Raw genomic sequence first — 14,501 nt, forward strand, 5'->3', positions numbered from 1 at the left:
GCAGGCCCTGCGGAAACTCTGTAATGTTGGTTTTATGTGTTTTATGTTCTCTATTGTATGTATTTTAATTATATTGAAAACTACCTTGAACTCCATAAGGAAGAAAGGTGGCCAGTAAATGTTTTAAATGAATGAATAAAATCCTGTTCAAATGAAGTAGTCTTGTAGATATGTGGGTCCAATCCTTGCATAATTGAGGTAGAAATACTGTAAGACTCGATGAAGCTGTGTGAGAAGTACCTAGCAGCAGTTTGATGCCTACTTGCGGTCAGCCATAAGAACATAAGAACATAATAACTAGCCTGCTGGATCAGACCAGAGTCCATCTAGTCCAGCACTCTGCTACTCGCAGTGGCCCACCAGGTGCCTTTGGGAGCTCACGTGCAGGATATGAAAGCAAGGGCCTTCTGCTGCTGCTGCTCCTGAGCACCTGGTTTGCTAAGGCATTTGCAATCTCAGATCAAGGAGGATCAAGATTGGTAGCCGATGCATTTTTCCAAACTGTAGTGTGCTAACGTTGCACCAGTTGATTGATGTTAACATTGTTGGCTGGTTGGCAGTCACAAACCTCAAAGTCCATTGCAAAGCAGCTAAAATTTCCCCCTCCTATACCAAATTAGTCATTTGTCACATAATGCTAATAGATTCATCTGCAGTGCTAGATACTGTCATGTGCTCCTTAATGTATCACCATTTAGATTCAAGTAAAATGTTTTTCAAGTGCTGCTGCATAAAATAATCCACAGAAAGACTTTCATGGCCGGATTCAACTGGTTCTGGTGGGTTTTCTGGGCTGTGTGGCCTGGGTCTGGTGGATCTTGTTCTTGTTCACGGTCCACCAGACCACAGCCACACAGCCCGGAAAATCCACCAGAACCAATATACAGAAAGTTTTGTAGAGATAATGCTGTAGCCATTTTTAACAATATGAAGAGGCAGAGCACTTCATTTTGCTAAGCTGGATTGTTTCTGATAGAAGGTTGTTGGGTTTGGGTTTTTTTGTGCAAATGAGAGAGAGTCGTTTTCACTCATCCCAGCTCATGTTTGCAGCAATGATTTTGGGTTGCCTCTTCCTTATTATTCCCACATTCTCAAGGGTGAACGGAGGCAAGTAAAATAATAAACAACGGGCAGGATCCTTTCTTATTTGAGTGTAGCATATATTAGGACACAGCAGGCCCGTTTTCCCCAAACCCCCTCAGTGCACATACACTGCGCACTGAGGAGTTGTGGGGAGTATGGAGGTCTATGGATGCCTCTCTCATTTAGTCCTTTCTCTTCTATATGGCCATAGCATGTCCTTCTGTCTGTCTGTCTGCCTCTCTCTCTTTGTGTCTGTCTGTCTGTCATACACACATACGCGCACACGCGCGCGCACTCACACTCTCTCACTCTACAAGCATGGTGAAACCTGCCACCCTACAAAAGACAAGACAGTAAAAAGTTTTACAAAGTTAAGTGTCAACCCCAGTCCCCCAAAACATTATCCTATGACATTCTGTGACATAAAAAAGAAACACAGAGATCACAGTTTAGAAAACAGAAAACCACATGACTCCCCTCTCACCATTATCCTATACGCAAACATTTTACATCAATATTTCAGATTCTCTTATATCAGTTTTCTAAGTTGTTTTCCACTATATCTTTTAATATATAATCTGAATATAAGTATCTAACATCATAATTACATATACCTTTATTTTACATTTAACTCTTTATCTAGAAATTTGTTATATCTCTCTTTCCATACTTTTCTGATTAAACCCTTATTTTCTGAATATATTTCATAAATGTTTTAATATTGCACCCTTCCACCATATCTTCTAGTTCTCCAACTTTTCTGCCCTGATGTGATAAACTTTAAAAGTCTTTTTTATTTTTGCTGATGAATTTTCTTGCTTCTTGTATATCAGAAATCTTCTGTTGAGTTCTGTTGAAGATGAAAACTAATCCTTCTGGTAGACACCATCTAACAAGAATCTTTCCTTTTCACCAATATCCCCCGTGGCAGTTTCTTCATGATTATCTTTTCCTGCCCTTGGTATTCAGTTTCTTCTCGAAGTACATACAAAGTATGTCTTCTTTTGTTGATCTTAATGTCAAATACATCACGCAGTCTTGCGGAAGATTTTTCCTTCTTTCTGCAAGAGATTTCACACCATATATTTTGTCAACCTTGGTTTGCATTTCTGAAGCAGGAAGAGATATTTACTTGGCTACTCTGATATAAAATCCTTACACAGATTTTCTTCATCTTTTTCTGGCAGGGCACAAATCCTTAACGCAAATTCCTTTTCTCTTAACCCCAGACCAATTCATTTTTCACCTTGAAGCTATATTTCCTTGTAATTTACTCCCGTGGAAGAAACACTGTGACCCTGAATATGGTAAAATCAGAGAGTGTGTTTATTAAAGGGATTGTCCCATTCAAGCAGTCCTTATAACAGCAAGCATGTAGTTGCAATAACGCTAGGTACAAAAATATGCCAAGAACGATTGTGCACATTGTGTATCAAGGGGAGGGGGGCCAGAGACCAAGGAGGTAGTGTGAGAAGACAAAGCGGGGGTGATAGCCACCTTTTCACTTATCCACCTACGTGGCTTTGTCTGGATTAGTGAACAAGCTATGTTAATCGGATAGCGTTGGACAAGTTCTTTAGGTTTTTCAGAATATTTATTTTTTTGAAATATTTATATCCTGTCTCCCCCCTGAACAAGGCACCCATGGGTGGATTACTTAAAACACACGCATGAACAAATGGAAACACAGCCACCATTAAAAATGAACTGCTTCCCAAGCCACAGAAAGGTGGGGAATCCACAAAGAACTAAATAGCCCAGCAAGTGCTACAATGATTTGTGGATACAGTACCAATAACCTTTTAAGATTGAAAGTATGATCACAATTGCCTTAAGTTCATGACCGGCAGCTCCAGGTAGCGCTGGGAGGGGTGGACCTCAGAAGGAGCAGGAGAGAAGGCTGGCACCCAGCTCTGTCCCTGGCAGAGAGATTTCCCAGTGTCTTGGAGTCTCCTCTGCCCACTTCCTCCTTGGCTAAGCCACCCCCCCTGCTGTTTTTATAGGGGTAGCTCCACCCCCTACCCCTCCCTGACCACCCAGAGCTGCAGAATTGGCTTCAAACCCTTCCTTCAGGACTCCAGTTGGCTCCTCTTCCTGTCCTGTCCTTTCTTTTCTGACCTCACCTTGCAAACCACCCCCTCAGAGCCCCGAGCCCCGACAACATCTCTCTCAGATGCCAAGGCCTGATGGACGTCTGGCAAGAGCAACCCAGCCCCGCGGCCTTGCCCGGCCACGCTTCCCAGCCCAGCAGTTCTTGCCTGCTGTGGGCTGCCGCTGCCAAGCCATCACCCTCCCCTAAAACCTCGGGGTTGCCCGTTTCCCCTGTCCCCAGGTAGGGTTCATCCTTGACGGCTGGCTCACGACCCAACTATTACTGCTGCTATCTCTAATCCTGCTGTGCTAAATCTTGACTGTTGGCCTTGGGGGCCGAGGGGAGGGGGAGGTTGGGGGGGGGGGCACTAGGGCTGGATCAGGACAGTAAGGCAAGATTTGATGTAGGACGCATTGAGAAGATCATTTCTGTTCAGTAATACAGGTTTTTTTCCCCACTCTTGACTAGAGAAAATGAGGGCATATTTATATTTATAATTACATTTGGAGTGGTTTGACTTTTACTCATTACTTGACGTTTCTCAATAGTTGATGTTTTCAGTTCTAAATTTATCAGTTTATGTATCCATTCGCCAGTAAGATTAAATTGAGCTTTGTGTGAACTCTCTGTGGAGGACCAAGTGATTCATTCTTCTGAATACATGTAGATTCTGTAGCAACAGGGAAAGAGTAGACTGAGCGTTGTGTGCATCTTTATATCAGCTCTCTCTTTATATCGGCTCTCTGTGTATTGCATGGTGTGATCTCTACGTGTCATACTTTTATTTGTTTGTTGTATGATGCCAGCCCACGTGAATTGGGCTCTGTGCATAGCACGATGGCCATGTGAATAGCAGCGATGGTAAGCTGTTGCAAGAATGGCTAGCACATGGATGAGCATCTCTCAACACCCTCCCATAGGTTCACACATTTTTAGTTAAAAAGAAAATAAATCTAGTCTCTTCAGATTGATGCTACTCATAAGGGCTGTTTTTTCCCAATGGCCTATACATTTTATTTAGCTTTTGACTGTTCTACAGAAAGCTAAGAGCTGGCTAATTTTTTTTTTAATCTATAAAATTCTGGAAATATTTGGAATTGCCTTTACCTAAACCTTCAAGGAAATTTGCTTTTTATACAAGTGGCAGCCGTAAATTGAGGTGTCGTTTTCTTCTAACTGGGGTGCACAGAGGATTGGAGTCTCCCTGTTCATGTTAATTTAGATCGCTTTCAGATATATTGTGCCACATGGCCAGAATAAATGAAGTTTTATCTTAGTCCAATGTAACATCCTTTTGATATTTGTTACTTTAACAAATATTCGTTACTTTAACAAACAAAACACAACAACACAACCAGCCCTTCCAAACCCCACTCAATCCCACAAACTTTGCCAGGTCTATGAGGTCCAGAGACTAGGACTAGGCAAAGCAGAGGCATAGCTGGGCCAAACTGTGCCCGGTGCGCAGTCTATATTTTCCACCCCCTGTCCCCCCCGCGGCGCCCCCCTTCCCACACTTACCTTAGTTCCTTTTCTTTTCCTAGAACTGTTTCAGGCTGAAAAAAACAGCCTATTCAGAGTTCAGGCTTAAAAACGGCCTGATGGGAACTATACTTCCCAAGAGACTGTGAGCCCCAAGGTCTCCCGGGAACTGTAGTTCCTCAGACCATTTTTAGCCTGTACTGTGAACAGGCCTTTTTTTAAGCCTGAGAAAGTTCTAGGAAAAGGAAAAGAACTAAGGTAAGTGTGGGAAGGGAAGTGGGGGGGGGGGGGCACCGTGGCGGGGGAGGGGCCTGGGGCGATTTTCCGTCCCCCTTGTAGCTCCGCCATGGATGCAAAGTGCAGGAAAACTGATTCCACTTAAACATTAGGAAGAAATTCCTGACAATACAAGCTGTTCGATAATGGAATATGCTACCTTGGAGTGTGATGGAGTCTCTTCCTTTGGAGGTTTTTACACAGAGATTGGATGGCCTTCTGTTGGAAGTGCTTGGATTGTGTTTTCCTGCATGGCAGGGGGTCGTACTGGATGGCTCTTCCAACTCTAAGTAATTTAAAAGTTGTTTCCTATTATCGCATTATATTAGAGAAGCAGAAAGCACTTTGGGAGGGAAGACCTGCATTTACCTGCGTTTATATAGTTCTTTAGAGAAGCCACTTCACTCTGTATATTTTATCTCAATCCCTACAACAGCCATGCAGGGCAGGTCAGAATTGTTTTGCATATGTGGGAGTGGTAGCTGAACCAGCCGTTCAAACCTTCTGCAATGATTGAGCCACCTTTCCCGGGAAAGGGTTAGGGTTAGGTGACTCGATCTTTGCAGAAGTAAGGTTTGAGCTGCGGACTTTGAGTTCCCGCTCATTCTTTTCGCCACTGTGCTAAAAACACAGATGTACCGTTTGGTTTTTTGGCTAGATGAGAGAAGTAGTATGAATAAAATTCTAGGATGGTATTTTGATAGGCGGAAGATGCAGCTTGCCCAAATGGTTACATGCACTGTGGGCAAATTTAAAATTGCGATTTGGTTATTTCTTCTTATTAGCCTTGTCTGTTAGCGTGAAATGCTGTAGCATAGAAGCGCATCTCTGTGCATACCAGCGTTCAACCAAAAATCAGCATGTTTTCTCTAGTATTAAAGCAAAAGGCACCCTCTTGTGGCGATAATAGGAAAGGCTAATTGCAAAAACTCATTCCCACCAGAACCAACCTTTAAATAGTCTCTTGCCTTGAAAACTCTACAGTGTCGTCATAACTCAACTGTGATTTGACAGCAAAAAAAAAAGGAAAGAAAAAAACCCCTTTTTTGTTTTTGTATCCTCATAGCATTTCTTCACTTCTTAATTCAGTTCCTAATTATTAGAAAAAAAACTTCTGTTGCAGTGTTCAGGATAGCCTGTTACATTGCTAGCACTCCAAAAATACAACATGACAATATCTGAAACTTACAAAAGAGGCTGGTTTAGCAACCTTTTTTTAAAGGTTCAGGTCTTTATAAATATCACTTCATAGTTCAGCCAAATCCCTGGGAATATTGGAGATTAATGAGACCAGAAAACTGCTTTAAAGCCAGTATGGTACAATGCGTCGTGTTTTGGACCTGATGCTGAAATTTGGGTTTTTATCCCTACTTTTGGTGTTGACCTGAATGGAGCTTGAAGACAACATTCCTAATGGTTGTGGGTTGTTATGTAAAATGAAGTAGGGATAACTTGATTGACACTGTAGGGAAAGGAGTGGATTATCCATCATTCTTAGAAACAGGTGCTGGTCAAGTTAGAACCCACACATTAACCAGCGTGGTGTAATGGTTAAGAGCAGTGGGCTCTAACTTGGAAAACTGGGTTTGATTCCCTACTCCTCCACATGAGCAGTGGAGTCTTATCTGGTGAACCAGATTTGTTTCCCCACTCCTACATGCCTGCTAGGTTACTTTAGACTATCCACAGTTCTTTCTGAACTCTCTCATCAACCTCACGAGGGGTCTCTTGTGGGGAAACGAAGGGAAAGGAGCTTGTGAGCCTCATTGAGTCTCCATACAGGAGAGAAAAGGGAGTATAAACTCTTCTTCCTCCTTTTCTTTTAGTTGGTGGCAGTTATGAGAAGTGGTATCTTCTGCTTTGTAAATTGAAATTGCTATAGAAATTGTTCCTATCTGGTATCAATCTATGAGCCAAGTGCAGAGCAGAATTTGTGTACTGTTCGGATAAATTCTGGCCATTTATGAATACTGTCTGATCCCATTGCTTTGTAATACACGGAAGAACAGAAACGGAAGTGCACTTGATGGAAAAAGGAGGGTTGTTAGGAAATAAAGCTGGCAAGGCCTTTAAGAACATTTGCTGAAATAGACAAAGATTTTATAGAGGATACGGATGGAGTGGATCTCTTTCACACCTCTCCAAAGTGGGGCTATGCTTAGATTATTGCGTCCAAGCCCCTTGGAACTAACGGTCTTTCTACAAGAGCAGCTCTTAATTTTGTTCCTTTTACTTCCTAGGTATCTTGCAATATTTTCCGAACTCTTCCTCCTAGCGATAGCAACGAGTTTGATCCAGAAGAAGATGAACCTACCCTTGAGGCATCATGGCCACATTTACAGGTGATTTTCCAGTCTAGCATTTCTAATGTAGCCCCCCCCCCCCCCCGAACATTTTTATATACATAGACAAGGGGAAAGGGAGCGGAGGGAAAAGGGGACCGATTTGCTGGAGATGGGAGGGTAGTGTTGTAACCTCTGAGCAGGCCTCAGCCTTCTGCCTTGTGATAGATACCTGTGCGTTCTTCCTCTTGGGCCTGTAGTTGCAAGGCGGCACTGGAATTCCATGAAGGTTCAGGCAGTGCATGATTTCTTTGGAGATCCTTGCACCCAGCACTAAGCCAATTAGTTATAACGAAAGGTACACAGAAGCCGGTTACTCACAGCCAGCTCTTGCCCCAATCTAGTGCAAAGAGTCACGCTAGAAGTGCTCTCGCTTTCCGTGGGGGGAAAGCGGGAAGCACCAGCAGGGCAAGAGGTCCCAACATACCTGGCCCCAACATACTTCCTCTCTCGGGGCGCTGCAGGGAGGAAGCGTGTTGGGACGAGAAATCTTGCTCTGACGTTCTTCAGCTCCTGGAGCAAACCCGGAGCCCCATCCACAATCGGCCAGAAACGTACCACTATAGAAATAACAAGTAGGGACCCGCAAGAAGATTGCTGGAGCAGCTATCCCATTCCACAACCTTCACTTCCTCCTCTTTCCCCTGCTTCTCTTTCTCCCTCCACCACCCCTTTTCTTTCTCTCACCTCCATTCCCATCACATCCTTCTCTCTCCCCCCCCATAACCTTCCCTGCTTCCCACCTGCTTTCTCTCTCCTTTCCACAGCCATGGCAGTGGCGTCCCCAGTTGACCATCTTCTTGCCCCCCTCCCACATCATCAGTGGCAGCAGCAGTAGCTCTCCCTAAATCACAACAGCTACAGAAATCAGTACCCCTTAGGGTTACCAGCTTCAGTTTGGGAAGTTTCCGGAGATTTGGGAGTGGAGCCGTGGGAGGGTGAAGTTTGGGGAGGGAACCTACTTCAGCAGGTTGTAGCGCCGTAGAGTCAACCCAGCCATTTTCTCCAGGGAAACTAACCTCCGTCATCTGGAGATCAGTTGCCATTCCGGGTGATCTCCAGCTGTCACCCGGAAGTTGGCATCTTTTTAGGTTTGTAGAAAGATCTGTCTTCCCCTCTCACAGCTTCAGTCACCAGATTTAAGTACCTGAAGATTTGGCTGGCTTTGCTGTTACAGAAGATGGCACGGGTGCAGCTTTATAAGTAGATGAGAGAGGGAGTTTTAAGGCCCCTGGATATCAAGATGTTGTTTAGAGCCATGCTAGTCCAAAAAGCAAAATCCAGAAGCACAAACACAGTTCTCATAATACTTTTGTAAGCGCCAACCAAATGGCACATAACGGTGTACAAGCTTTCAAGTTTGCTTTTGAAACTCTTAATCAGAGTGGATGACATAAAAACAGGGTGGGAGGGATACCTCAGCATGAATGTCAAGCCCTGGTCAAGACTGCCTTGTGTGCTGAGATGCGGAGCAGATTCCAACAACACCTGAATTCAGCCAGTAAAGAGAATAATCTGAGTTTTGTATGAGAGCGTATCTAGCTGGATTTCTATTTTGCTGCTTTCTATATATAACTTGGGGCTGGCAATAGAAATCTTGACAGTTTTCTATTTGGCCCCATCTGCAATCATAGTGATTGGCATTCACATTTGGCGCTGGTTCTTTTGATTTGGGTTGTGTATATTGTTAGCTTCACTTCGCAGAAATGGCCCCTTCTCCCAAGATGGCAGTGCCTTTTCGGTATCACAGGTTCCATTACACTGGCTGACAAAAACCTTTGGATCCCACCTGGGATGTACTGATACAGGAATGTTCCTGGGGGAGACGTTCTGTTTTTGCTTGTTATTCTGTTTCAGACTGATAACTGGTTTTCGCAGAACAGAGTATTGTTTAAAATTATCTTTTTCAGGAAAATGTACGCTTTCAGTTCTCCAGTATTTTAGTTTGCAAAAAACTCCAGAACCTTTCTTCTGCACCCAATTTCACTTCGGCTTCAGTAACGAAACACCAACTTTGCTGCTGCCTTTCAATTCCCTTTTGTACCCTGAATGAATGTCCTGGTTTGATGAGTTGTTTTCCCCACCGTGAATATGCAACCAGAGATGGGCAGAGGGCTGAACTGAACAGTCATTGTGTTTGCTTTTAACAGTTTCTTCAGAATGAAATGGAAATGATAAGAACAACATGATTCATAGCAAAGGGGGGCAAGGAGGCAAATAATTCTGGGCTCCCTGCTCACCGGTGATTCCTCACCCAATGGAGTTTAAGAAGAAGAAGAAGAGAAGAGTTTGGATTTATATCCCCCCTTTCTCTCCTGCAGGAGACTCAAAGGGGCTTACAATCTCCTTGCCCTTCCCCCCTCACAGCAAACACCCTGTGAGGTAGGTGGGGCTGAGAGAGCTCCGAGAAGCTGTGACTAGCCCAAGGTCACCCAGCTGGCATGTGTGGGAGTGCACAGGCTAATCTGAATTCCCCAGATAAGCCTCCACAGCTCAGGCGGCAGAGCTGGGAATCAAACCCTGTTCCTCCAGATCAGAGTGCACCTGCTCTTTACCTCCTACGCCACTGCTGCTCCTTAAAACGAACATCGTTTGAAGCCTGTGTGAAAGGGAATTGCTTGGCAAAGTTAATTTAGAGTGAGAAAACTTAACAGGGAAAAGGGTACATTCCTATTCTTTACATATCTCTGTGTGCATGGGAGAGACGGAGAGAGTGCTAGCGAGTGTGTGCCAGTGTCCTTCAAGCTAGAGTAGAAATCTTCAGAGCAACTTGGAGACTCCTGAGTAAATCGCATTATTCTGCATCAGGCATTTGTGTTGCAGTAAAACGCTCCTGAACATTTTCTAATTGCAATTAAATGTTTCCAAACTGTTTCACCAGCTCCTATCAACATAATAATTACTTTGTTTTATATGATTTCAAAACTCTGGGGGGCAGAGGAATGCGCTTGATGATAACCCCGGGAAGTTTTGACAAGCCAGCCAGGGGGCCTTTTAAAGTTGGCAGAACCGGATCCTGGTATGCGCTGCAATTCTTTTGACTGCAGCTTAAATTAGAAAAATTAATAGACACTTTGTGGTCACTCTACTTCGAATAAGTATATGAAAATTATAATCTTACTCGTTTGGATGCATATTCTTCCCCATCCTGAGGGCTCAGTAGTGTTTAATTGTGCATGTGGGTATATCTTTCATAGGATTAACAATAAAAAGAGGCTGCATAAATTGACCCAAGGAAAAATGGAAGAAGGTATTCCACAACAACAAAACTGCTTCTACTCATATGATATAGCTGGATGAGTGTGTATGGGGCTAGCAACTTTGGCAGAAGGGGCAACTATCAGATCACCGAAAATGCAGACAACTCTTGCGCTCTCTTGCTCACAGAAACAGTCTTTGAGAAATACTTTTGGTAAAAACATAGTATATTTAGTTCAGATAACAGACTTAAAACGGTGTCTTGTTTGTGTTTTTTGCAGCTTGTATATGAATTTTTCATACGATTTTTGGAAAGTCAAGAATTTCAGCCCAGCATTGCCAAAAAATACATAGACCAGAAATTTGTATTACAGGTAAGAAGATCCACTGTCTCTGAAACTCCTGTTGATGTTTGACATTAACTGTTGGTTGACAATAATCGGTTGTTGTGATGAGCTAGACTAGAGAAACCAGAATACGGTCTTGTGTGTGGATGTCCATGAGAAACCTATTGGAATAAACAAAGGCAGAGTTGAGGTTTTCATCCTGAGTCGACCAGAAGATGAAGTGAATGGTCAAGTGGTCACTTCCCCAGGGATGGTCACAAAACCAATAAGTTGAAGCAACTGTTCTTTCTGTTGCTGCCTTCTAGTATTAGTGTTCCTAGAAGTTCTTATCCATCCTTCCTTGTTTGGACTTGCCAATGTGCAAGTAGTATGTTGGCAGGTCAATATTTGGGAGAGGTGAATTTAGGGAAAGCACTAAGTCAGGGAAGTGAAGGCCCGAGGGAATCAGCAAAAAAGCCATTGAAGACCTACAGATTTTGCAGTTGCGCACCATATCTGAACTTCATGTTACATTTTGTTTTTCAAAACAGCTTTTGGAGCTATTTGACAGCGAGGATCCTCGAGAGCGGGACTACCTAAAAACAGTCTTACACAGAATTTATGGCAAGTTCCTTGGTCTTAGAGCATTTATCAGAAAACAGATTAACAATATTTTTCTACGGTAAGGCCCCTGTTAGCGGTTTACTGCTTTTACATGGCTCAGGCCACGGAACAAACAGGATTCATTTTCTCTGACATATTCAATTTGTTTTGGCAGGTTTGTTTATGAAACTGAACACTTCAACGGTGTAGCTGAACTGCTGGAAATATTAGGAAGGTAACGAACTTCCATGCTAATTATTGGTCTCTCTGGTAGCATCCGTACGTGTGGTGTTGTGCTTTGCGTATAGAAGAATTGCTGCAGACCTCTTTGAGGATCAGAGCTTACATGGAAGTTAAATGCTTCCGGACCCCTGTGCTGATAACGTGTATAGTACAGACCAGGGGTCTGCAACCTGCGGCTCTCCAGATGTTCATGATCATTTGATCAGCCCCTGCCAGCATGGCCAATTGGCCATGCTGGCAGGGGCTGATGGGAATTGTAGTCCATTAACATCTTATTGGCCATGCTGGCAGGGGCCGATGGGAATTGTAGTCCATGAACATCTGGAGAGCCACAGGTTGCAGACCCTTGGTACAGGCCAGTACAACCTTGACTTTTGCACAGGTGTGATAGGTGTGTTCTTTAATCAAAATTGGGATGCTGCTCCCCACCTGAGCATAACACCAAGTATGACATTTTCCTTGCACATCTGTTGTGCACACAGTACTTAAGACGAAAGCTTAAGCTACAGAGGTAGAAGTAATGAAGAGCTGTGGGTGGCTGTCCTTGTAGGTGAGGAAGGATATTTATTCGCTTACTAGCTTCATTTCTACTGTGCCGTTCTCCCTCATGGAGGGACCCAAAGCGGGTCACATTATTCTCTTCTCCACCATTTCATCCTCACATCAGTCCTGTGAGATGAATTAGGCTGAAGGGTGACATGATAGCATGTTGAAATATTTGAAGGGATGTCATGTTGAAGAGGGAGCAAGCTTGTTTTCTGCTGCTCCAGAGACTAGGACAAGGAGTCATGGATGCAAAGTGCAGGAAAACTGATTCCACCTAAACATTAGGAAGAAATTCCTGATGGTGCAGGCTGTTCGACAGTGGAGTGTGGGAGAGTCTCCTTTTTGGAGATTTTTAAACAGAAGCTGGATGGCCATCTGTCAGGAGTGCTTTGATTTTGTCTTCCTGCATGGCAGGGGGTTTGACTAGATGACCCTCATGGTCTCTTCCAACTCTTATGATTCTATTAGAATGGCCAAAGGTCTCCCATCAAGTTTCCATGCAGAGTGGAGATTTGAAGCTGGGTCTTCCGGATCCTTGTCCAACACTAACCACTACACCACCCCAAACACAGATTTTCTGGCAGCAAAGGGTCTGTCGTGGGTTTCCTTGAGACAGGGTACTGCCACTAGTTAGGGATGCTGCTTCATTGGTGCTTCCTCAGTATAGTCTTTATGTTGTCCTTAGTAAAAGACTGGGATGTATTTTGATAAGGCAGTTATGATTAATATGCAAATATGATGTCCTTAAAAATTTATTCATGGCTGGAATTAACTGGCTGCAGTTGGTTTTCCAGGTCGTGTGGCTATGATTTAGTTGTGTGGCTATGATTTTTAGCTCCTAACTTTTCTCCCCCATCTATGGCTGGCATTTTCAGAGGCCTATATATTAAGGGGCAAACAAGCCCAAACTACTAACTACTGTACAATGGCTGTAAGTAAAGATGCAATGTGTGCACGCTAATATTAACAAAAAACATTTATCTAAACATCTGTAGTGCAAATGATTGAGGTCCAGGTGTTGTACATACACATTATAAGTCCATAAATTGGATAAGATGCAGGGCCTCAGAAAACAATGACAAAGTGCATTTTCCAAGTCAGATTCACAAAAGCTCAGTAACAGGTTCACACGTTCATAACGTTCCAGGTTCACACACACAGACAGGTATCCTGGTGATTTCCTTTTTTTTTGTGGATCACGAATTCTACTTCATCAGTAATTAATACACGCTGTCCTGTCCACAGCCATATAAGAACACTATCTTCATCAACTTGATCTTATGATGCTGCCGTGTAATTTTAAGGATTTTACTATTATAGTTGTTATTTATAATTTATTGTATTATTATTGTTGTTGTTATTGTTATTGTTATTGTTGTTATTGTTATTGTTATTATTTATTAAATTTAGTATACCGCCCTATCCCCAAAGGGCTCGGGGCGGTGTACAGATGAAACATCAGCTAAAAACATACATATAATTAAAACAACAGTCATATCTTAAAACATCACCGCGCCCTTACAAAACCCTCCTAATACAAAATAATGGGTCCTGATGGTATTAGGGCCCATGGGGGTAAAGAGGAGGGGACAGGGGCACCCTCAGCGGCCGGTCTCTCCAAAGGCCCAGTGGAACAACTCAGTCTTACAGGCCCCATGAAATCCCTAAGCACTCAAGAGGGCCCGGACAGCTGGAGGGGAGAGTGTTCCACTGAGGCCGGGCCAGAGCCGCGGAAGGACCTACACCCGAGGGAGGCCAGCCGCATCATTGAGGGGCTGGGGACCTCCAGTAAATTGGCCTCTGCTGAGTGCAGAGGTCGAGTTGGGACATATGGGGTTGGGACATATTGGCCTATATGACCCTTGTGCAACAACAACAACAATAAAAATTACATGTGATTAAATGTATTCATTGCATTGATTTAATGGAGTACCATGGAGAGAAACACCTCTCACTGTGATATGTGCCATAGATGTGAAACTTCAGGATCTAAAACTACCAGACTGTGGCCACACAGCCTGGAAAACCCACAACATCCAATCCTTTGAAAAAGCACTTTTTAAAAAAAAGTTATGGGTTCTCCTTGGCATGATTGTTAGGCACGTGCTTAATTTTAAATATAATGTCTTGTCCTTGGAGCCTTTTAAGAAATTTTTCCTGTAGTTGAGATAATTTTGAGGTGGCTTAGTCTTACAGCCATTACCTAATACAAGAATCTCTACCTGCAGTTGGGATGGAGCGGGCCTTAGGCTTATATGTTCCTTTCCTACCCTTTGTACTGATGGTAGAAGTGAATGGCTGACATCAGAG

The 14,501-nt window shown here is 43.4% G+C and overlaps 1 protein-coding gene across 6 annotated transcripts in view; it reads left to right on the top strand.

Annotated features, from left to right (window-relative positions):
* PPP2R5E (protein phosphatase 2 regulatory subunit B'epsilon) overlaps positions 1-14,501 on the top strand; it is a 99,965-nt gene that overhangs the window by 67,988 nt on the left and 17,476 nt on the right. For all 6 annotated transcript variants that reach the window (XM_048485797.1, XM_048485799.1, XM_048485803.1 and 3 more), the window contains exons 4-7: positions 7,174-7,275; positions 10,755-10,847; positions 11,351-11,481; positions 11,578-11,637. In XM_048485797.1, the coding sequence (XP_048341754.1) occupies positions 7,174-7,275; positions 10,755-10,847; positions 11,351-11,481; positions 11,578-11,637 (386 nt within the window). The remainder of the gene's footprint in view (positions 1-7,173; positions 7,276-10,754; positions 10,848-11,350; positions 11,482-11,577; positions 11,638-14,501) is intronic.

The sequence above is a fragment of the Sphaerodactylus townsendi genome, linkage group LG02 (genome assembly GCF_021028975.2).
Source record: "Sphaerodactylus townsendi isolate TG3544 linkage group LG02, MPM_Stown_v2.3, whole genome shotgun sequence".
In the NCBI taxonomy this organism is placed as follows: Eukaryota; Metazoa; Chordata; class Lepidosauria; order Squamata; family Sphaerodactylidae; genus Sphaerodactylus; species Sphaerodactylus townsendi.